At 43.4% G+C, this 22,660-nt stretch overlaps 1 protein-coding gene across 1 annotated transcript in view; it reads left to right on the top strand.

The window, feature by feature from the left end:
* LOC115113810 (protein sidekick-2-like) overlaps positions 1-22,660 on the top strand; it is a 202,754-nt gene that overhangs the window by 61,524 nt on the left and 118,570 nt on the right. The window contains 3 exon segments of the mRNA XM_065012628.1: positions 13,718-13,829; positions 14,134-14,324; positions 14,950-15,033. Coding sequence (XP_064868700.1) covers positions 13,718-13,829; positions 14,134-14,324; positions 14,950-15,033 — 387 coding nt within the window.

Here is a 22,660-nt window from a genome sequence, read left to right as displayed (position 1 = left end):
TATATGCATATAATTATTATAATTATAATTATTATCGAATAGGAAACACTCTAAAGCTTATAAAACCGTTTAAATTTTGTCGCTATGTAAAGCAGAAGTCTCAGGGCATGCATTCTCCCAAAGTCTCTCTTGTACGAAAAGCATTTTAAAAATCTGACATGTTGCCTGGATTCACAACGAGTGTAGCTTTAATTCGATACCCTGCATGTGTATTTTAATGAACTTTTGAGTTTTAACTAATATTATTAGCATTTAGCGTAGCGCATTTGCATTTCCAGAGCTCTAGTTGGGACGCAAGCGTCCCGAGTAGAAGCAACAGGTTAAAGTGGCTAGTGATATATTTACATCATTTCCCATCAATTCCCATTATTAAAGTGGCTGGAGTTGAGTCAGTGTCAGTGTCAGTGTGTTGGCAGCAGCCACTCAATGTTAGTGGTGGCTGTTTAACAGTCTGATGGCCTTGAGATAGAAGCTGTTTTTCAGTCTCTCGGTCCCAGCTTTGATGCACCTGTACTGACCTCGCCTTCTGGATGATAGCGGGGCGAACAGGCAGTGGCTCGGGTGGTTGATGTCCTTGATGATCTTTATGGCCTTCCTGTAACATCGGGTGGTGTAGGTGTCCTGGAGGGCAGGTAGTTTGCCCCCGGTGATGTGTTGTGCAGACCTCACTACCCTCTGGAGAGACTTACGGTTGAGGGCGGAGCAGTTGCCGTACCAGGCGGTGATACAGCCCGCCAGGATGCTCTCGATTGTGCATCTGTAGAAGTTTGTGAGTGCTTTTGGTGACAAGCCGAATTTCTTCAGCCTCCTGAGGTTGAAGAGGCGCTGCTGCGCCTTCTTCACGATGCTGTCTGTGTGAGTGGACCAGTTCAGTTTGTCTGTGATGTGTATGCCGAGGAACTTAAAACTTGCTACCCTCTCCACTACTGTTCCATCGATGTGGATAGGGGGGTGTTCCCTCTGCTGTTTCCTGAAGTCCACAATCATCTCCTTAGTTTTGTTGACGTTGAGTGTGAGGTTATTTTCCTGACACCACACTCCGAGGGCCCTCACCTCCTCCCTGTAGGCCGTCTCGGCGTTGTTGGAAATCAAGCCTACCACTGTTGTGTCGTCCGCAAACTTGATGATTGAGTTGGAGGCGTGCGTGGCCACGCAGTCGTGGGTGAACAGGGAGTACAGGAGAGGGCTCAGAACGCACCCTTGTGGGGCCCCAGTGTTGAGGATCAGCGGGGAGGAGATGTTGTTGCCTACCCTCACCACCTGGGGGCGGCCCGTCAGGAAGTCCAGTACCCAGTTGCACAGGGCGGGGTCGAGACCCAGGGTCTCGAGCATGATGACGAGCTTGGAGTGTACTATGGTGCTGAATGCCGAGCTGTAGTCGATGAACAGCATTCTCACATAGGTATTCCTCTTGTCCAGATGGGTTAGGGCAGTGTGCAGTGTGGTTGAGATTGTGGGTCTAGGGTGTCAGGTAGGGTGGAGGTGATATAGTCCTTGACTAGTCTCTCAAAGCACTTCATGAGGACGGAAGTGAGTGCTACGGGGCGGTAGTCGTTTAGCTCAGTTACCTTAGCTTTCTTGGGAACAGGAACAATGGTGGCCCTCTTGAAGCATGTGGGAACAGCAGACTGGTAAGGGATTGATTGAATACGTCCGTAAACACACCAGCCAGCTGGTCTGCGCATGCTCTGAGGGCGCGGCTGGGGATGCCGTCTGGGCCTGCAGCCTTGCGAGGGTTAACACGTTTAAATGTCTTACTCACCTCGGCTGCAGTGAAGGAGAGACCGCATGTTTTCGTTGCAGGCCTTGTCAGTGGCACTGTATTGTCCTCAAAACGGGCAAAAAAGATTTCTTCTTGTAGTCCGTGATTGACTGTAGACCCTGCCACATGCCTCTTGTGTCTGAGCCGCTGAATTGAGATTCTACTTTGTCTCTGTACTGACGCTTAGCTTGTTTGATTGCCTTGCGGAGGGAATAGCTGCACTGTTTGTATTCGGTCATGTTACCAAACACCTTGCCCTGATTAAAAGCAGTGGTTCGCGCTTTCAGTTTCACGCGAATGCTGCCATCAATCCACGGTTTCTGGTTAGGGAATGTTTTAATCGTTGCTATGGGAACGACATCTTCAACGCATGTTCTAATGAACTCGCACACCGAATCAGCGTATTCGTCAATATTGTTATCTGACGCAATACGAAACATATCCCAGTCCACGTGATGGAAGCAGTCTTGGAGTGTGGAGTCAGCTTGGTCGGACCAGCGTTGGACAGACCTCAGCGTGGGAGCCTCTTGTTTTAGTTTCTGTCTGTAGGCAGGGATCAACAAAATGGAGTTGTGGTCAGCTTTTCCGAAAGGGGGGCGGGGCAGGGCCTTATATGCGTCGCGGAAGTTAGAGTAACAATGATCCAAGGTTTTTCCACCCCTGGTTGCGCAATCGATATGCTGATAAAATTTAGGGAGTCTTGTTTTCAGATTAGCCTTGTTAAAATCCCCAGCTACAATGAATGCAGCCTCCAGATAAATGGTTTCCAGTTTGCAAAGAGTTAAATAAAGTTCGTTCAGAGCCATCGATGTGTCTGCTTGGGGGGGGATATATACGGCTGTGATTATAATCGAAGAGAATTCTCTTGGTAGATAATGCGGTCAACATTTGATTGCGAGGAATTCTAAATCAGGTGAACAGAAGGATTTGAGTTCCTGTATGTTTCTTTCATCACACCATGTCTCGTTCGCCATAAGGCATACGCCCCCGCCCCTCTTCTTACCAGAAAGATGTTTGTTTCTGTCGGCGCGATGCGTGGAGAAACCCGTTGGCTGCACCGCCTCGGATAGCGTCTCTCCAGTGAGCCATGTTTCCGTGAAGCAAAGAACGTTACAGTCTCTGATGTCCCTCTGGAATGCTACCCTTGCTCGGATTTCATCAACCTTGTTGTCAAGAGACTGGAAGAATGCTAGGGAGTGGTGCACGGTGTGCCCGTCTCCGGAGTCTGACCAGAAGACTGCCTCGTTTCCCTCTTTTTCGGAGTCGTTTTTTTGGGTCGCTGCATGGGATCCATTCTGTTGTCCTGTTTGAAATGCAGAACACAGGAGCCGCGTCGCGAAAAACATATTCTTGGTCGTACTGATGGTGAGTTGACGCTGATCTTATATTCAGTAGTTCTTCTCGGCTGTATGTAATGAAACCTAAGATGACCTGGTGTACTAATGTAAGAAATAACACGTAAAAACTAAAAACTGCATAGTTTCCTAGGAACGCGAAGCGAGGCGGCCATCTCTGTCGGCGCCTGCATGTAAAATGATGACTTTGTAGAGCTGATCAATGCACACCTCTGTCAAAAAAAATATGTAGCTTTATGTTGTGTTTGTGCTTGTATTTATTTTTGCAATAAAGATAATGACAACAATAATACACATTTAAAATAGGCCTATATCTAAAAATACATAGAGCCAAATGATATACATTCATAGAGTTGAAGTCGGAAGTTTACATACACCTTAGGAAAACACATTTAAACTCAGTTTTTCACGATTCCTGACATTTATTCATAGTAAAAATTCCCTGTCTTATGTTAGTTAGGATAACCACTTTATTTTAAGAATGTGAAATGTCAGAATTATAGTAGAGAGAATTATTTGTTTTAGCTTTTTCTTCTTTCATCACATTCCCAGTGGGTCAGAAGTTTACAACCACTCAATTAGTGTTTGGTAGCATTGCCTTTAACTTGGGTCAAACGTTTCAGGTAGCCTTCCATAAGCTTCCCACAATAAGTTGGGTGAATTTTGTCCCATTCCTCCTGACAGAGCTGGTGTAACTGAGTCAGGTTTGTAGGCCTCCTAGCTCACACCATTTTTTTCAGTTCTGCAAACACATTTCCTATAGGATTGAGGTTGACTTTGTTGTCCTTAACCTGTTGCTTCTACTCGGGACACTTGCGTCCCAACTAGAGCTCTGGAAATGCAAATGCGCTACGCTAAATGCTAATAGTATTAGTTAAAACTCAAAAGTTCATTAAAATACACATGCAGGGTATCGTATTAAAGCTACACTCGTTGTGAATCCAGGCAACAAGTCAGATTTTTAAAATGCTTTTCGGCGAAAGCATGATAAGCTATTATCTGATAGCATGCAACACCCCAAAAGACCCACAGGGGACGTAAACAAAATAATTAGCATTTCGGCGTTACACAAACCGCACAATAAAATAGAAAACATTCATTACCTTTCACCATCTTCTTTGTTGGCACTCCTAGATGTCCCATAAACACTATTTGGGTCTTTATTTCGATTAAATCGGTCCATATAAAGCCTAGATATCGTTATATGTAGACTGTGTGATAAACAAAAAAAACATTGTTTCAAAACGTAACGTCATTTTTTAAAATTCAAAAAGTCGACGATAAACTTTCACAAAACACTTCGAAATACGTTTGTAATGCAACTTTAGGTATTAGTAAACGTTAATAAGCGATAAAATTCATCAGGAGGGGATGTAAAGATCATTAGCTGTCCGTCTGGAAAAATGTCCGGCTAGAAACTCAACGAAAATATCCGGTCCTAGACCGGATTAGATACGGTGTCCTGCATGTGTTTGACCAAGAAAAAACTTGAAGGGAAATGACAAGACTCTAGACACCGTGTGGAAGCTGTAGGTACTGCAACCTCAGTCAATTAATTGTGGTTCACCTTTATCAATGGGATCAAGTAGCGCATGGATATATTTTCCCATTTTCAGTGATCAGTTTTTCCTGTGCTTTTCGATGTAAATGCCGTTCTGGTAAAGCCACAGCAGTGATTTAACCAGTTTTTTAAACGTCTGAGTGTTTTCTATCCACACAGACTAAGCAAATGCATATACTATATTCCTGGCATGAGTAGCAGGGCGCTGAAATTTTGCGCGATTTTTAACAGAATGTTCAAAAAAGTAGAGGGTCGACTGAAGAGGTTAAGCCATTTTGCCACAACTTTGATAGTATGCTTGGGGTCATTGTCCATTTGGAAGACCCATTTGCGGCCAAGCTTTAACTTTCTGACTGATGTCTTGAGATGTTGCTTCAATATATTCACATAATTTTCCTACCTCATGATGCCACCTATTTTGTGAAGTGCACCAGTCCCTCCTTCAGCCCTTTTCCTCTAAACATAACGATGGTCATTATGGTCAAACAGTTCTATTTTTGTTTCATCAGACCAGAAGACATTTCTCCAAAAAGTACGATCGTTGTCCCCATGTGCTGTTGCAAACTGCTATTTTTATGACGGTTTTGGAGCAGTGGCTTCTTCCTTGCTGAGTGGCGTTTCAGGTTATGTCGATATAGGACTTGTTTTACTGTGGATATTGATACTTTTGTACTTGTTTCCTACAGCATCTTCACAAGGTCCTTTGCTGTTGTTCTGGGATTGATTTGCACTTAACCCCCCAAAGTACGTTCATGTCTAGGAGACAGAATGCATCTCCTTCCTAAGCAGTGTGACGGCTGTGTGTTCCCATGGTGTTTATACTTGCGTACTATTGTTTGTAAAGATGAACGTGGTACCTTCTGGCATTTGGAAATTGCTCCCAAGGATGAACCAGACTTGTGGAGGTCTACAATCTTTTTCTGAGGTCTGGCTGAATTCTTTAGATTTTCCCATGATGTTAAGCAAAGGGGCACTGAGTTTGAAGGTAGGCCTAGAAATACATCCACAGGTACACCTCAATTTGACTCAAATGATGTCAAAATAGCCTGTCAGAAGCTTCTAAAGCCATGACATCATTTTCTGGAATTTTCCAAGCTGTTTAAAGGGACAGTCAACTTAGTGTATGTAAACTTCTGACCACACTGGAATTATGATACAGTGTGAAATATGTGTATAAGTGAAATAAGTATAAGTGAAATAATCTGTCTTAACAATTGTTGGAAATATTACATTTGTCATGCACAAAATAGATGTCCTAACTGACTTGCCAAAACTATAGTTTTTTAACAAGAAATGTGTAGAGTGGCTGAAAAACGAGTTTTAATGAATCCAACCTAAGTGTATGTAACCTTCCGACTTCAACTGTATGTACACACTACCAGCCAAAAGTTTTAGAACACCTACTCATTCAAAGGTTTTTCTTTATCTTTGCTAACGTTATACAATAATACTGAACACATCGAAACTATGAAATTACACATGTGGAATCATGTAGTATCCAAAAAAGTGTTAACAAATCAAAATATATTTTATATTTGAGATTATTCAAAGTAGCCACCCTTTGCCTTGATGACAGCTTTGCACACTCTTGGCAAAGGTTTATGTACCTCCAATAAAGTTGATTTGGACATTTTCATAGAGATTTGAATTTAACACTGTGCTTCATCCAATGTCTAATATAGACATGCCTATCGTCACATCTATAATTAAAGAGGGAGCAGACATTACCTATGGCACAGTGCAGGGGGAGTGTTGATTAGAACAGAACTCAGACCCAGACAGTAGATCTCAGATGAGTAGAGCGGAACTGAGCAGACAGACCAGAACAGAGCAGACAGAACAGTCAGACCAGACGGAACAAAACAGACAGGCCAGACAGATCAGACAAACAGACAAGAGCAGACAGAACAGAGCAGTCAGAGTCAGTATGTATGTATGGCTGGTATGTATGGCTGGTGGTAGAGAGGAGGGAGAGTCAGTGGGGGGGCCTCGGCATGGCAGGATAGGGGGAGGAATGCCAGAGAGAGAGAGAGAGACACACTTTTTTGCCGCTGTGAAGGACACAAAGCCCTTGCCAGAGTGTGTGTGTGTGTGTGTGTGTGTGTATCACTATCTGTGATGGTTCCAGAAATGCCCCAATATCCCCACAAGGTCAGTAAAGCTAAGCGTCAGTATAGAGACAAAGTAGAGTCGCAATTCAACGGCTCAAACACGATACGTATGTGGCCTGGTCTACAGTCAATCACGGATTACAAAAAAAAAACACAGACGTCTTGCTCCCAGACAAATTAAACAACTTCTTTGCTCGCTTTGAGGAGAATACAGTACAGTGACACGTCCCGCTACCAAAACCTGTGGGCTCTCCTTCACCATGGCCAACGTGAGTAAAAACAGTTAAAAGTGTTAACCTTCGCAAGGCGGCTGGCCCAGACAGCATCCCGAGCCACTTCCTCAGAGCACGTGCAGACCAGCTGGCTGGTGTGTTTACAGACAGACATATTCAATCAATCCCTATCAAAGTCTGCTGTGCCCACATGCTTCAAGAGGGCCACCATTGTTCCTGTCCCCAAGAAAGTTAAGGTAACTGAGCTAAAGGACTATAGCCCTGTAGCACTAACTTCTGTCATCATGAAGTGTTTTGAGAGACTAGTCAAGGATTATGTCACCTCCACCCTAGACCCACTCCAATCTGCCTACCTCCCCAATAGGTCAACAGACGACGCAAAGGGAATCACACTGCACACTGCCCTATCCCATCTGAACAAGATGAATACCTATGCAAGAATGCTGTTCATTGACTACAGCTCAGAATTGAACACCTTAGTACCCTCCAAACTCATCATTAACCTTGAGACCCTGGGTCTCGACCCCACCCTGTGCATCTTGGACCTGGATTTTATGACGGGCTTCCTCCTCAGGTGGCGAGGGTAGGAAGCAACATCTCCACCTCGCTGATCCTCAACACTTGGGCCCCACAATGGTGCGTTCTTCAGCCCTCTCTTGTACTCCCTGTTCACCCATGACTGCGTGGCCATGCACGCCTCCAACTCAATCATCAAGTTTGCAGACGACACTACAGTGGTAGGCTTGATTACCAACAACGACGAGACGGCCTACAGGGAGGAGGTGAGGGCCCTCGGAGTGTTGTGTCAAGAAAATAACTTCACACTCAACGTCAACAAAACAAAGGAGATGATTGTGGTCTTCAGGAAAAAGCAGAAGGCGCACCCCCCTATACACATCAACAGGACATTAGTGGAGATGGCGGAAAGTTGAGTTCCTCGGCGTACACATCACGGACAAAATGAAATTATCCACCCACACAGACAGCGTGGTGAAGAAGACGCAGCAGTGCGTCGTTGTTGGTAATCAACCCTACCACTGTAGTGTCGTCTGCAATCTTTAGCAGATTGGGTCTCAAGAGTGTCCCCCCCCTTTGAAGAGGGGGATGACCGCAGCTGCTTTCCAATCTTTGGGAATCTCAGACAACACGAAAGAGAGGTTGAACAGGCTAGTTATAGGGATTGCAACAATTTCGTCAGATAATTTTTTAATGAAAGGGTCCAGATTGTCTAGCCCGGCTGATTTGTAGGGGACCAGATTTTGCAGCTTTTTCAGAACATCAGCTGACTGGATTTGGGAGAAGGAGAAATGGGGAAGGCTTGGGCGAGTTGCTTTGGGGGGTGCAGTGCTGTTGACCGGGGTAGGGGTAGCCAGGTGGAAAGCTTGGCCAGTCGTAGAAAAAAGCTTATTGAAATTCTCAATTATAGTGGACTTATCGGTGGTGACAGTGTTTCCTAGCCTCTATCCAGTGGGCAGCTGGGAGGAGGAGTTCTTATTCTCCATGGACTTCATGGTGTCCCAAAACCTTTTTGAGTTTGTGTTGCAGGAAGCAAATTTCTGCTTTAAAAAGCTAGCCTTGGCTTTTCTAACTGCCTTTGTATAGAGGTTTCTAGCTTCCCTGAGAAGTTGCATATCATGGGGACCGTTTGATGCTAATGCAGAATGCCATAGGATGTTTTTGTGTTGGTTAACCTGTTGCTTCTACTCGGGACGCTTGCGTCCCAACTAGAGCTCTGGAAATGCAAATGCGCTACGCTAAATGCTAATAGTATTAGTTAAAACTCAAAAGTTCATTAAAATACACATGCAGGGTATCGAATTAAAGCTACACTCGTTGTGAATCCAGGCAACAAGTCAGATTTTTAAAATGCTTTTCGTCGAAAGCATGAGAAGCTATTATCTGATACCATGCAACACCCCAAAAGACCCACAGGGGACGTAAACAAAATAATTAGCATTTCGGCGTTACACAAACCGCACAATAAAATAGAAAACATTCATTACCTTTCACCATCTTCTTTGTTGGCACTCCTAGATGTCCCATAAACACTATTTGGGTCTTTATTTCGATTAAATCGGTCCATATAAAGCCTAGATATTGTTATATGTAGACTGTGTGATAAACAAAAAAAACATCGTTTCAAAACGTAACGTCATTTTTTAAAATTCAAAAAGTCGACGATAAACTTTCACAAAACACTTCGAAATACGTTTGTAATGCAACTTTAGGTATTAGTAAACGTTAATAAGCGATAAAATTCATCAGGAGGCGATGTAAAGAACATTAGCTGTCCGTCTGGAAAAATGTCCGGCTAGAAACTCAACGAAAATATCCGGTCCTAGACCGGATTAGATACGGTGTCCTGTATGTGTTTGACCAAGAAAAAACTCGAAGGGAAATGACAAGACTCTAGACACCCTGTGGAAGCTGTAGGTACTGCAACCTCAGTCAATTAATTGTGGTTCACGTTTATCAATGGGTTCAAGTAGCGCATGGATATATTTTCCCCATTTTCAGTGATCAGTTTTTCCTGTGCTTTTCGATGTAAATGCCGTTCTGGTAAAGCCACAGCAGTGATTTAACCAGTTTTTTAAACGTCTGAGTGTTTTCTATCCACACAGACTAAGCAAATGCATATACCATATTCCTGGCATGAGTAGCAGGGCGCTGAAATGTTGCGCGATTTTTAACAGAATGTTCAAAAAAGTAGAGGGTCGACTGAAGAGGTTAAGGGCAGTCAGGTCTGGAGAGAACCAAGGGCAAAATTTGTTCTTGGTTCTAAATTTCTTGAATGGGGCATGCTTATTTAAGATGGTAGGCATTTAAAAAAAATAACCAGGCATCCTCTACTGATGGGATGAAATCAATATCCTTCCAGGATACCCCGGCCAGGTCGATTAGAAAGGCATGCTCGCTGAAGTGTTTCAGGGAGCGTTTGACAGTAATGAGTGGAGGTCGTTTGACCGCTGACCCATTACGGATGCAGTCAATGAGGCAGTGATCGCTGAGATCTTGGTTGAAAACAGCAGAGTTGTATTTAGAGGGCAAGTTGGTTAGGATGATATCTATGAGGTTGCCCGTGTTTACGGCTTTGGGGTGGTACCTGGTAGGTTCATTGATAATTTGTGTGAGATTGAGGAAGCTTGGTCACGAAAATCAGAAAAGCAATCAAATTAACCGTTTACATTTGATGATCTTTGGATGTTTTCACTCACGATACTCCCAGTTACACAGCAAATGTTCCTTTTGTTCTATAAAGACTATTTTTATACCCAAAATACCAACGTTTGTTTGTCGCGTTATGTTCAGAAATCCACAGGAAAGAGCGGTCATGACAACGCAGACAGAAATAGTCTTCATATTGTCCACAGAAACATGTCAAACGTTTTTTATAATCATTCCTCAGGTAGTTTTTAAAATATATATCTGATAATATATCAACCGAGTGTGTAGCTTTTTCCATAACAGCGGAAGGAACAATGGCCGCTTCACTCAATTGGGCACCATCTCACTCTGAGAGCCCCCACCTCTCCAGTACGCAATGTGATCCTTCACGCTCATTTTTCAAAATAAAAGCCTGAAACTATGTCTAAAGACTGTTGACACCTTAGGGAAGCCCCAGAAAAAGGAATCTGGTTGATATCCCTTTAAATGGAGGACAATCACGCATAGGAACACAGAGGTTTCAAAATAGGAGGCTCTTCTTGATTGAATTATCCTCAGGCTTTCGCCTGCAATATCAGTTCTATTAATACCCACAGACAATATTTTTACACTTTTGGAAACGTTAGAGTGTTTTCTATCTGAATATGTCAATTATATGCATATTCTAGCATCTGGTCATGAGAAATAGGCCGTTTACTTACGTTATTTTTCCAAACATAAAAATATTGCCCCCTAGCTTCAAGAGGTTTGAAGCATGTTCCAGTTTAGGTCGCCTAGCAGCACGAGCTCTGAAGATAGATGGGGGGCAATCAGTTCACATACTGTGTCCAGAGCACAGCTGGGGGCAGAGGGTGGTCTATAGCAGGCGGCACCGGTGAGAGACTTGTTTTTAGAGTGGTGGAATTTTAAAAGTAGAAGTTGAAATTGTTTAGGTACAGACCTGGATAGTAGGACAGAAGTCTGCAGGCTATCTTTGCAGTAGGTTGCAACACCGCCCCCTTTGGCTGTTCTATCTTGTCTGAAAATGTTATAGTTAGGGATGAAGATTTCAGAATTTTTGGTGTCTTCCTAAGCCAGGATTCAGACACGGCTAGAACATCCGGTTGGCAGAGTGTGCTAAAGCTGTGAATAAAACAAACTTAGGGATGAGGCTTCTAATGTTAACATGCATGAAACCAAGGCTATTACGGTTACAGAAGTCATCATATGAGAACGCCTGGGGAATAGGAGTGGAGCAAGGCACTGCAGTGCCTGTATTCACCTCTACATCACCAGAGGAACAAATGAGGAGTAGGATAAGGGTATGGCTAAAAGCTATGAGAATTGGTCATCTAGAACGTTCGTAACAGAGAGTAAAAGTAGGTTTCTGGGGGCGATAAAAAAAAAGTTTAGGTTGATGACTTTTTAAAATTCAAATGTATTTACCACACAGGTTCCATGTCACAATAGGTTGAAAAATTACATTCAAACAATGTTGATTCATCCAGATTGTGCCCAGTGGGATGGTAGGATAGGATGTTCACCTCAGTGCTTTGTCAGAACAGAAATACAGTGCATTCGGAAAGTATTCAGACCCCTTGAATTTTTCCACATTTTGTTACAGCCTTATTCTAAAATGTAAACTCAGCAAAAAAAAGAAACGTCCTCACTGTCAACTGCGTTTACATTCAGCAAACTTAACATGTGTAAATATTTGTATGAACGTAAGATTCAACAACTGAGACATAAACTGGTGAGGACCTGCCTTTACAACAGGCCTACAAGCCCTCAGTCCAGCCTCTCTCAGCCTATTGCGGACTGTCTGAGCACTGATGGAGGGATTGTGCGTTCCTGGTGTAACTCGGGCAGTTGTTGTTGCCATCCTGTACCTGTCTCGCAGGTGTGATGTTCGGATATACCAATCCTGTGTAGGTGTTGTTACACGTGGTCTGCCACTGCGAGGACGATGTAGAGCTGTCTTGGGCGTCTCACAGTACGAACATTGCAATTTATTGCCCTGGCGACATCTGCAGTCCTCATGCCTCCTTGCAGCATGCCTAAGGCACATTCACGCAGATGAGCAGGGACCCTGGGCATCTTTCTTTTGGTGTCTTTCATAGTCAGTAGAAAGGCCTTTTTAGTGTTCTAAGTTTTCATAACTGTGACCTTAATTGCCTACCGTCTGTAAGCTGTTAGTGTCTTAATAACCGTTCCACGGGTGCATGTTCATTAATTGTTTATGGTTCATTGAACAAGCATGGGAAACCGTGTTTAAACCCTTTTCAATTAAGATCTGTGAAGTTATTTGGATTTTTACGAATTATCTTTGAAAAACAAAGTCCTGAAAGGGGGACGTTTCTTTTTTTGCTGAGTTGATTAAATCGTTTTTTCCCCTCATCAGCATAATACCCCATAATGACAAGGCAAAACCAGGTTTTAGGAAATGTTTTTAGAAATGTACATTTATCAAAGCTTCTGTAACGGCTCTCTTCTATCTCCTCCTCTGACGAAGAGGTACAACAAGGATCGGACCAAAATGCAGCGTGATGATGATTCATGATATATTTTAATAAAGAAAAAACTATACATGCAGAAACTACAAAAGTAATGAAATGAACTAATGAAAACCGAAACAGCCCTATCTGGTGCAAACACAAAGACAGCGACAATCACCCACGAAACACTCACAGAATATGGCTGCCTAAATATGGTTCCCAAACAGAGACAACGATAATCACCTGACTCTGATTGAGAACCGCCTCAGGCAGCCATAGACTACGTAGACACCCCACAAAACCCCAAGACAAAAACACACCACAATAACCCATGTCACACCCTGGCCTGACCAAATAAATAAAGAAAACACAAAATACTAAGACCAAGGCGTGACAGCTTCTAACCTGAAATAGCACATTTACATAAGTATTCAGACCTTTGGCAGCGCTAAGAGCCTCAAGTCTTCTTGGGTATGACGCTACAAGCTTGCCTGACCTGTATTTGGGGAGTTTCTCCCATTCTTTTCTGCAGATCCTGGAGCGTTGCTCCAAAAGTATTTTCAGGTCTCTTCAGAGACGTTTGATCGGTTTCAAGTCCGTGCTCTAGCTCGGCCACTCAAGGACATTCAGATAATTGTCCCAAAAAGCCACTCCAAGTCTTGGCGGTTCCAAACTTCTTCCATCTGAGAATTTTGGAGGCCACTGTGTTCTTGGGGACCCGTTTCCATGCATTTGCAAAAAAATCTAAAAAAGGGTTTTCACTTTCTCATTAGAGGGTACTGTATGTTAATGAGGATAAAACAAAAAATCTATTTTAGATTAAGACTGACATGTAATGGACAACACGGCTCCGGCCTGAAAATGAGCCTGGGCTATATAATCAGTCAGAGCAGACCATCCATAGAGACACTCAATATGAACTACATACCTTTTAGATTGCATCATTTCTATTGCATGTAGTACACTGATCACTGTTTGATTCTGATGTGGTCATATATACGTATATAAATATATATCTCCTTCTCTCTCTCTCTCTCTCTCTCTCTCTCTCTCTAGATGTTGGTGGGCCTGCAGACCCCATTGCCCCCACCATAATCATCCCCCCAACAAACACCAGTGTAGTGTCAGGCACGTCTGAAGTCACCATGGAGTGTGTCGCGAACGCAAGGTAACCTCCCCCCACCACCCCGGAGGCCCACTGTGACAACATACTCTAGCTGTCACTCCCTAGTCTCTACTCTGTCATTATCTATTGTGTTCCTGACAGACGAATCCTCTGTTGTCTTCCTGCCAGACTGATTGGTTTTGATGGATAATGTTGAGACAAAAACTATGTGTAATGAGTTATTAATGAGTCAAATACTAATCTGTCTGTATTTGGCTGATGCAATGCACAAAGATAACTGGTAAATAGATTTCTGTCTTTTCAATATCATGAGTGTATCTCTCTGTCTCTCTCTCTTCCATCCCAGACCACTGATCAAACTCAGCATCACATGGAGGAAGAACAGGGTTCTGGTCACCAGTGGTCTGAGTGACTTCAACCGCAGACTGACCATTATCGGCCCTGTGGTCAGTGACTCAGGGTTCTATGAGTGTGAGGTGGTCCTCCGCAGCAGCAGTGTGCCTTCTGTCAATGCTGGGGCCTACCTTCATGTTCAAGGTATGAATATATCTGGGGCCTAGGCCAACCTACATGTTCAAAATACGACTCCGGGGCCTAGGCCAACCTACATGTTCAAAATACGACTCCGGGGCCTAGGCCAACCTACATGTTCAAAATACGACTCCGGGGCCTAGGCCAATCTACATGTTCAAAATACGACTCCGGGGCCTAGGCCAACCTACATGTTCAAAATACGACTCCTGGGCCTAGGCTAACCTACATGTTCAAAATACGACTCCGGGGCCTAGGCCAACATACATGTTCAAAATACGACTCCGGGGCCTAGGCCAACCTACATGTTCAAAATACGACTCCGGGGCCTAGGCCAACCTACATGTTCAAAATACGACTCCGGGGCCTATCAGGGGCCTAATTACATGCACATGGTAAGCATGGCTAAATAGTTTTGTTTGGTTTGTTTGACTTGTGTTCATGAATATACGTTCCATACAGATTCTGAAGGCCGAATTTTATCTTGAGAAACAGGGGTGTTGCATTTCAAGGTTTTGGGTAAATCATGCAATGTTCAGGAGATTTGTGTAAGACTTTAAGTACTCCTCAAGGTTTTTATTTGCTTCAGCTGTCTGACAATTACCTCACCATATCTCCCGCTCTCCTTCAGAGCCTCCCCAGTTTGTGAAGGAACCAGAGAAACACATCATTGCTGAGATGGAGAAAGTGGTGGATATCCCCTGTCAGGCACGAGGTGAGACACATGCACATATACAGTACCAATCAAACGTTTGGACACATCTACTCATTCCAGGGTTTTCTACATTGTATAATAATAGTGAAGACATAAACACTATGAATAATACATATCAAATGTATTATAAAGTCCTTCTTACATCAGCTGATATCTCAAAGTGCAGTACAGAAACCCAGCCTAAAACCCCAAACAGCAAGCAATGCAGGTGTAGAAGCACGGTGGCTAGGAAAAACTCCCAAGAAAGGCCAGAACCTAGGAAGAAACCTAGAGAGGAACCAGGCTATGAAGGGTGGCCAGTCCTCTGCTCGCTGTGCCGGGTGGAGATTATAACAGAACATGGCCAAGATGTTCAAATGTTCATAATGACCAGCAGGGTCAAATAATAATAATCACAGTGGGTGTCGAGGGTGCAACAGGTCAGCACCTTAGGAGTAAATGTCAGTTGGCTTTTCATAGCCGATCATTCAGAGTACCTCTACCTGCTGTTTCTAGAGAGTTGAAAACAGCAGGTCTGGGACAGGTAGCACGTCCGGTGAACAGGTCAGGGTTCCATAGCCACAGGCAGAACAGTTGAAACTGGAGCAGCAGTTTGAACTGGGGACAACAAGGAGTCATCGGGTCAGGTAGTCCTGAGGCATGGTCCTAGGGCTCTGGTCCTGAGAGAGAGAAAGAGAAAGAGAAAGAGAGAGAGAAAGAGAGAAAGAGAGAGAGAGAATATTATGATAGCATACTTAAATTCACACAGGACACCGGATAAGAGGAGAAATCCGCCAGATATAACAGACTGACCCTAGCCCCGATACTTAAACTACTGCAGCATAAATACTAGAGGCTGAGACAAGAGGGGTCGGGAGACACTGTGGCCCCATCTGACAATACCCCCGGACAGGGCCAAACAGGCAGGATATAACGCCACCCACTTTTGGGAGGGGCAGAAAACAGTTTTCAACCAGCGATTGAGTTGTGAGACTATAGAGCTCATAGAGCTCAGCTGTAGAGCTCATCACTCCCCCTAATTGGGAGGGGGCCAGAGACAATTACTTGATGCCGACACATCTTTCTAGCTGATTTGCACCTGAAGCTATGTGACTTCTGACTGTTTCATCCTAACATTGTTGGTGCCGACATGGATAACAATATCTCTATACTCTCTACACTTGCCAGTTTTAGTTTTAGCCAGCACCATCTTCAGATTGGCCTGAATCTCGGTAGCCCTGCCCCCTGATCGTTGGATGATTTGTTTTAAGTCTAATACTGCAGGTAATGGAGTCGCCAATGACTAGGGTTTTCAATTTGTCAGAGATAATGGTGGGAGGCTTCGGCGTCTCAGACCCAGTAACGGGAGAAGTAGAGACCAGAGAAGGCTCGGCCTCTGACTCGCTGCTTAGTGGGGAGAACCGGTTGAAAGTTTCTGTCAAATGAATGAGCGACACCGGTTGAGCGTTCCTACAGCATTTCCCTCCAGAAGCCATGAGAAGTTGTCCGGCTGCGGGGACCGTACGAGGGGATTTATACTAACATTACTATCTGTACTTACTGGTGGCACAGACGCTGTTTCATCCTTTCCTACACTGAAATTACCCTTGCCTAACGATTGCGTCTGAAGCTGGGCTTGCAGCACAGCTATCCTCGCCGTAAGGCGATCGTTCTCCTGTATATTATGAGGTCAGCGACTGCAATTAGAAGGCATCATATTAATGTTACAACTTAGCTTCGGTTGATGGAGGTCCTGAAGAACCACGACCAGATAAAGCGTCCGGAGTGAAAAAGTTGAATGAAAAAAAGTTAAGCGAGGGAAAAACAAAAATTATAAACAGTAATTCAAAAGTAAAAACCGTTAAGTTGTCAGGTAGCAAAGTAAGGTTAGCAACAAAACGCACAGCAGCACGTAAACAAGTCTGCAAGTTGTGACCGGAAATTACGTGAAAAAAGTGACTGACTGACATCATTTCTCATATGGAATCATGTAGTAACCAAAAAAGTGTTAAACAAATCAAAATATTTTTTACATTTGAGATTCTTCAAATTAGCCACCCTTTGCCCCGATGACAGCTTTGCACACTTTTGGCTTTGTCTCAACCAGCTCCATAAGGTAGTCACCTGGAATGCATTTCAGTTAACCTCAACCAAGACCAGTCCCCATGCTTGTCTCAGAGCAGCACGAAACGGTGCTAAAATTGTTGTAGGCTATTGCTTCAAATCCGATTGCTTCTAACTTCAATATGCTCTTTTAATAAATAAGACCTACACCACTTTTATCAGCACATTACTTTACACTAGTGAGACTCATGTCACCTACGGTAGGCCTATAGTATATTGAAAAAAAAATGATGTGACTCTCTGCCAATAATTGCATATGGAGGATTGGAGGATATTTCTGAAATTCAGTGATATTTATTAACATAGTAATTCATTATGGATCCATAACTAAATAAACATTTGCATTTTGAAAGAGTATTTTTAACATTATTTTATTAACGAAAGCATAAAGATGCCATAATTAGTTACATTGTTTTAGTTTGAACGTGCAGACTGGCACTAAGAACAGAACAGCAGGAACTGTTCCCTAGTCACCTCCAGTGGGGCGGGGGTCCAACCCCCCTCCCACTTCCACTTCCTCCTCTTCCCTTCCCAATGGGCTAGGTCGGTCTTCTGGGCATGGCCCTGCGGCTCATCCTGTGCCTTGAACCTCATATGCTTTCAGTGGATACAGCTGGAGAACTGCAAGGCAATCCCATTGTGCACACAGGTATTGAACCAGCTTGCACTGCTATGCAGTGTCTTAGACCTTTGTGCCACTCAGGCGCTGTACAGAATGACCGGTCGGGAGTAGGCTACAGTACTACAAGAGCAAAATAATCCTAACAAAATAAAATAATAAAAACCTCAATGGAACAACAGTTTTAGTAAGTAATTCTGAAGTTGTACACAATTATCAGTTTCTATATAGGTTTATGTCGCACATTCATTGACAATTAGAGACACAGTAGAACTCAAAAGCATAATCAGTGCTCTAACTCCCCCTTGTGCTGGTCTGGAGAAATTAAGTGCTGACACAGGGTACCGTGCTAAACCTCAAATTACCTCTAAATCCTGCAGCATAATCAAACAAGTTTTAGTAGAGCAACCAATGTAGGCTAATGTGATTAGCATGAGGTTGTAAGTGACAATAACATTTCCCAGGATATAGCCATATCTGATGTGGGCAGAAAGCTTAAATTCTTGTTTATCTAACTGCACTGTCCAATTTACAGTAGCTATTACAGTGAAATAATACCATGCTATTGTTTGAGGAGAGTGGACAGTTATGAACATGAACATGTATTAATAAACCAATTAGGCACATTTGGGCAGCCTTGATTAAAAAAAAAATGTGGACAAAAATGCAATAGTTAATTGAACCAGTCTAAAAATTTGCACATTCATCCATCTAGTGGCCAAAATCGAAATTGCACCTAACCTGAAATAGTACATTGTGACGTTTCATGTCATTTCAGGTGCTGAGCTACAGGCAGTTAGATTTGGGTATGTCATTTCAGGTCCTGAGCTACAGGCAGTTAGATTTGGGTATGTCATTTCAGGTCCTGAGCTACAGGCAGTTAGATTTGGGTATGTCATTTCAGGTCCTGAACTACAGGCAGTTAGATTTGGGTATGTCATTTCAGGTCCTGAACTACAGGCAGTTAGATTTGGGTATGTCATTTCAGGTCCTGAGCTACAGGCAGTTAGATTTGGTTATGTCATTTCAGGTCCTGAGCTACAGGCAGTTAGATTTGGATATGTCATTTTAGGCGAAAAATGAAAAAAGGGTCTGATCCTTAAGAGGTTTTAACAGGTGTTTGTTGTTAATGTGTGAAATGTATTTCCTTCTTCATGCCTTTGAGCCAATCAGTTGTGTTGTGACAAGGTAGGAGTGGTATACAGAAGACAGCCCTATTTGGTAAAAGACCAAGTCCAAATTATGGCAAGAACATATCAAGTAAGCAAAGATAAATGACGGTCCATCATTACTTGAAGACAATTTGGAAAATTTCAAGAACTTTGACAGTTTCTTCAAGTGCAGTCGCAAAAACCATCAACTGCTTTGATGAAACTGTCTCATGAGGACCGCCACAGGAAAGGAAGACCCAGAGTTACCTCTGCTGCTGAGGATAAGTTCATTAGAGTTAACTGCAACTCAGAAATTGCAGCCCAAATGAATGCTTTACAGAATTCAACTAACAGACACATCTCAGCATCAACTGTTCAGAGCACACTTCATGAATCAGGACTTCATGGTTGAATTGCTGCAAAGAAACCATTACTAAAGGAAACCAATAAGAAGAGGAGACTTGTTGGGTCAAGAAACATGGGCAATGGACATTAGACCGGTGGAAATTTGTCCTTTGGTGTGATGAGTCCAAATTTAATATTGTTGGTTCCAACCGCTGTGTCTTTATGAGATGCAGAGAAGGTTAACGGTTGATCTCCACATGTGAGGTTCCCACTGTGAAGCATGGAAGAGGAGGTGTGGGGGTGGTTTTCTGTTGACACTGTCTATGAGTTATTTAGAATTCAAGGCACACTTAAACAACATGGCTACTACAGCATTCTGCAGTGATACGCCATCCCATGTTTGCGCTTAGTGGGACTATCATTTGTTTTTCAACAGGACAATGATCCAACACACCCCCAGGCTGTGTAAGGGCTATTTGACAAAGAAGGAGAGTGATGGAGTGCTGCATCAGATGACCTGGCCTCAACAATCACCTGACCTCAACCAAATGGAGATGTTTTGGGATGAGCTGAACAGCAGAGTGAAGGAAAATCAGTCAACAAGTTCTCAGCATATGTGGGAACTCCTTCAAGACTGTTGGAAAAGCATTCCAGGTGAAGATGGTTGAGAGAATGCCAAGAGTGTGCAAAGCGGTCATCAAGGCAAAGGGTAGCTACTTTGAAGAATCTAAAATCGAAAATATATTTTGATTTGTTGAACACTTTTTGGTTACTATATTATTCCATGTAGAAAATAATAAAAAATTAAGAAAAACTCTTGATTGAGAGGGTTTGTCCAAACTTTTGCCTGGTAGTCTAAATATTTGCCAAATTAGGAAACTTTTATTTATTTATTTATTTTATTTCACCTTTATTTAACCAGGTAAGCAAGTTGAGAACAAGTTCTCATTTACAATTGCGACCTGGCCAAGATAAAGCAAAGCAGTTCGACACATACAACGACACAGAGTTACACATGGAGTAAAACAAACATACAGTCAATAATACAGTAAAAAAAAAAAAAAAAAAAAAAAACAAGTCTATATACAATGTGAGCAAATTAGGTGAGAAGGGAGGTAAAGGCAAAAAAGGCCATGGTGGCAAAGTAAATACAATATAGCAAGTAAAACACTGGAATGGTAGTATTGCAATGGAAGAATGTGCAAAGTAGAAATAAAAATAATGGGGTGCAAAGGAGCAAAATAAATAAATAAATTAAATACAGTTGGGAAAGAGGTAGTTGTTTGGGCTAAATTATAGGTGGGCTATGTACAGGTGCAGTAATCTGTAAGATGCTCTGACAGTTGGTGCTTAAAGCTAGTGAGGGAGATAAGTGTTTCCAATTTAAGAGATTTTTGTAGTTCGTTCCAGTCATTGGCAGCAGAGAACTGGAAGGAGAGGCGGCCAAAGAAAGAATTGGTTTTGGGGGTGACTAGAGAGATATACCTGCTGGAGCGTGTGCTACAGGTGGGAGATGCTATGGTGACCAGCGAGCTGAGATAAGGGGGGACTTTACCTAGCAGGGTCTTGTAGATGACATGGAGCCAGTGGGTTTGGCGACGAGTATGAAGCGAGGGCCAGCCAACGAGAGCGTACAGGTCGCAATGGTGGGTAGTATATGGGGCTTTGCTGACAAAACGGATAGCACTGTGATAGACTGCATCCAATTTGTTGAGTAGGGTATTGGAGGCTATTTTGTAAATGACATCGCCAAAGTCGAGGATTGGTAGGATGGTCAATTTTACAAGGGTATGTTTGGCAGCATGAGTGAAGGATGCTTTGTTGCGAAATAGGAAGCCAATTCTAGATTTAACTTTGGATTGGAGATGTTTGATATGGGTCTGGAAGGAGAGTTTACAGTCTAACCAGACACCTAAGTATTTGTAGTTGTCCACGTATTCTAAGTCAGAGCCGTCCAGAGTAGTGATGTTGGACAGGCGGGTAGGTGCAGGTAGTGATCGGTTGAAGAGCATGCATTTAGTTTTACTTGTATTTAAGAGCAATTGGAGGCCACGGAAGGAGAGTTGTATGGTATTGAAGCTTGCCTGGAGGGTTGTTAACACAGTGTCCAAAGAAGGGCCGGAAGTATACAGAATGGTGTCGTCTGCGTAGAGGTGGATCAGAGACTCACCAGCAGCAAGAGCGACCTCATTGATGTATACAGAGAAGAGAGTCGGTCCAAGAATTGAACCCTGTGGCACCCCATAGAGACTGCCAGAGGTCCGGACAGCAGACCCTCCGATTTGACACACTGAACTCTATCAGAGAAGTAGTTGGTGAACCAGGCGAGGCAATCATTTGAGAAACCAAGGCTGTCGAGTCTGCCGATAAGGATGTGGTGGTTGACAGAGTCGAAAGCCTTGGCCAGATCAATGAATACGGCTGCACAGTAATGTTTCTTATCGATGGCGGTTAAGATATCGTTTAGGACCTTGAGCGTGGCTGAGGTGCACCCATGACCAGCTCTGAAACCAGATTGCATAGCAGAGAAGGTATGGTGAGATTCGAAATGGTCGGTAATCTGTTTGTTGACTTGGCTTTCGAAGACCTTAGAAAGGCATGGTAGGATAGATATAGGTCTGTAGCAGTTTGGGTCAAGAGTGTCCCCCTTTGAAGAGGGGGATGACCGCAGCTGCTTTCCAATCTTTGGGAATCTCAGATGACACGAAGAGAGGTTGAACAGGCTAGTAATAGGGGTGGCAACAATTTCGGCAGATAATTTTAGAAAGAAAGGGTCCAGATTGTCTAGCCCGGCTGATTTGTAGGGGTCCAGATTTTTCAGCTCTTTCAGAACTTCAGCTGAATGGATTTGGGAGAAGGAGAAATGGGGAAGGCTTGGGCGAGTTGCTGTTGGGGGTGCAGTGCTGTTGACCGGGGTAGGAGTTGCCAGGTGGAAAGCATGGCCAGCCGTAGAAAAATGCTTATTGAAATTCTCAATTATGGTGGATTTATCAGTGGTGACAGTGTTTCCTATCTTCAGTGCAGTGGGCAGCTGGGAGGAGGTGTTCTTATTCTCCATGGACTTTACAGTGTCCCAGAACTTTTAGAGTTAGTGTTGCAGGAAGCAAATTTCTGCTTGAAAAAGCTAGCCTTGGCTTTTCTAACTGCCTGTGTATAACGGTTTCTAGCTTCCCTGAACAGCTGCATATCACGGGGCTGTTCGATGCTAATGCAGAACGCCATAGGATGTTTTTGTGTTGGTTAAGGGCAGTCAGGTCTGGGGAGAACCAAGGGCTATATCTGTTCCTGGTTCTAATTTTCTTGAATGGGGCATGTTTATTTAACATTGTTAGGAAGGCATTTTTAAAAATATCCAGGCATCCTCTACTGACGGGATGAGATCAATATCCTTCCAGGACACCCCGGCCAG

Source organism: Oncorhynchus nerka, linkage group LG28 (assembly GCF_034236695.1).
Source record: "Oncorhynchus nerka isolate Pitt River linkage group LG28, Oner_Uvic_2.0, whole genome shotgun sequence".
Classification (NCBI taxonomy): Eukaryota; Metazoa; Chordata; class Actinopteri; order Salmoniformes; family Salmonidae; genus Oncorhynchus; species Oncorhynchus nerka.
Note: the sequence above shows the minus strand (reverse complement) of the source record. Positions and strands in the feature narration are given on the sequence as shown.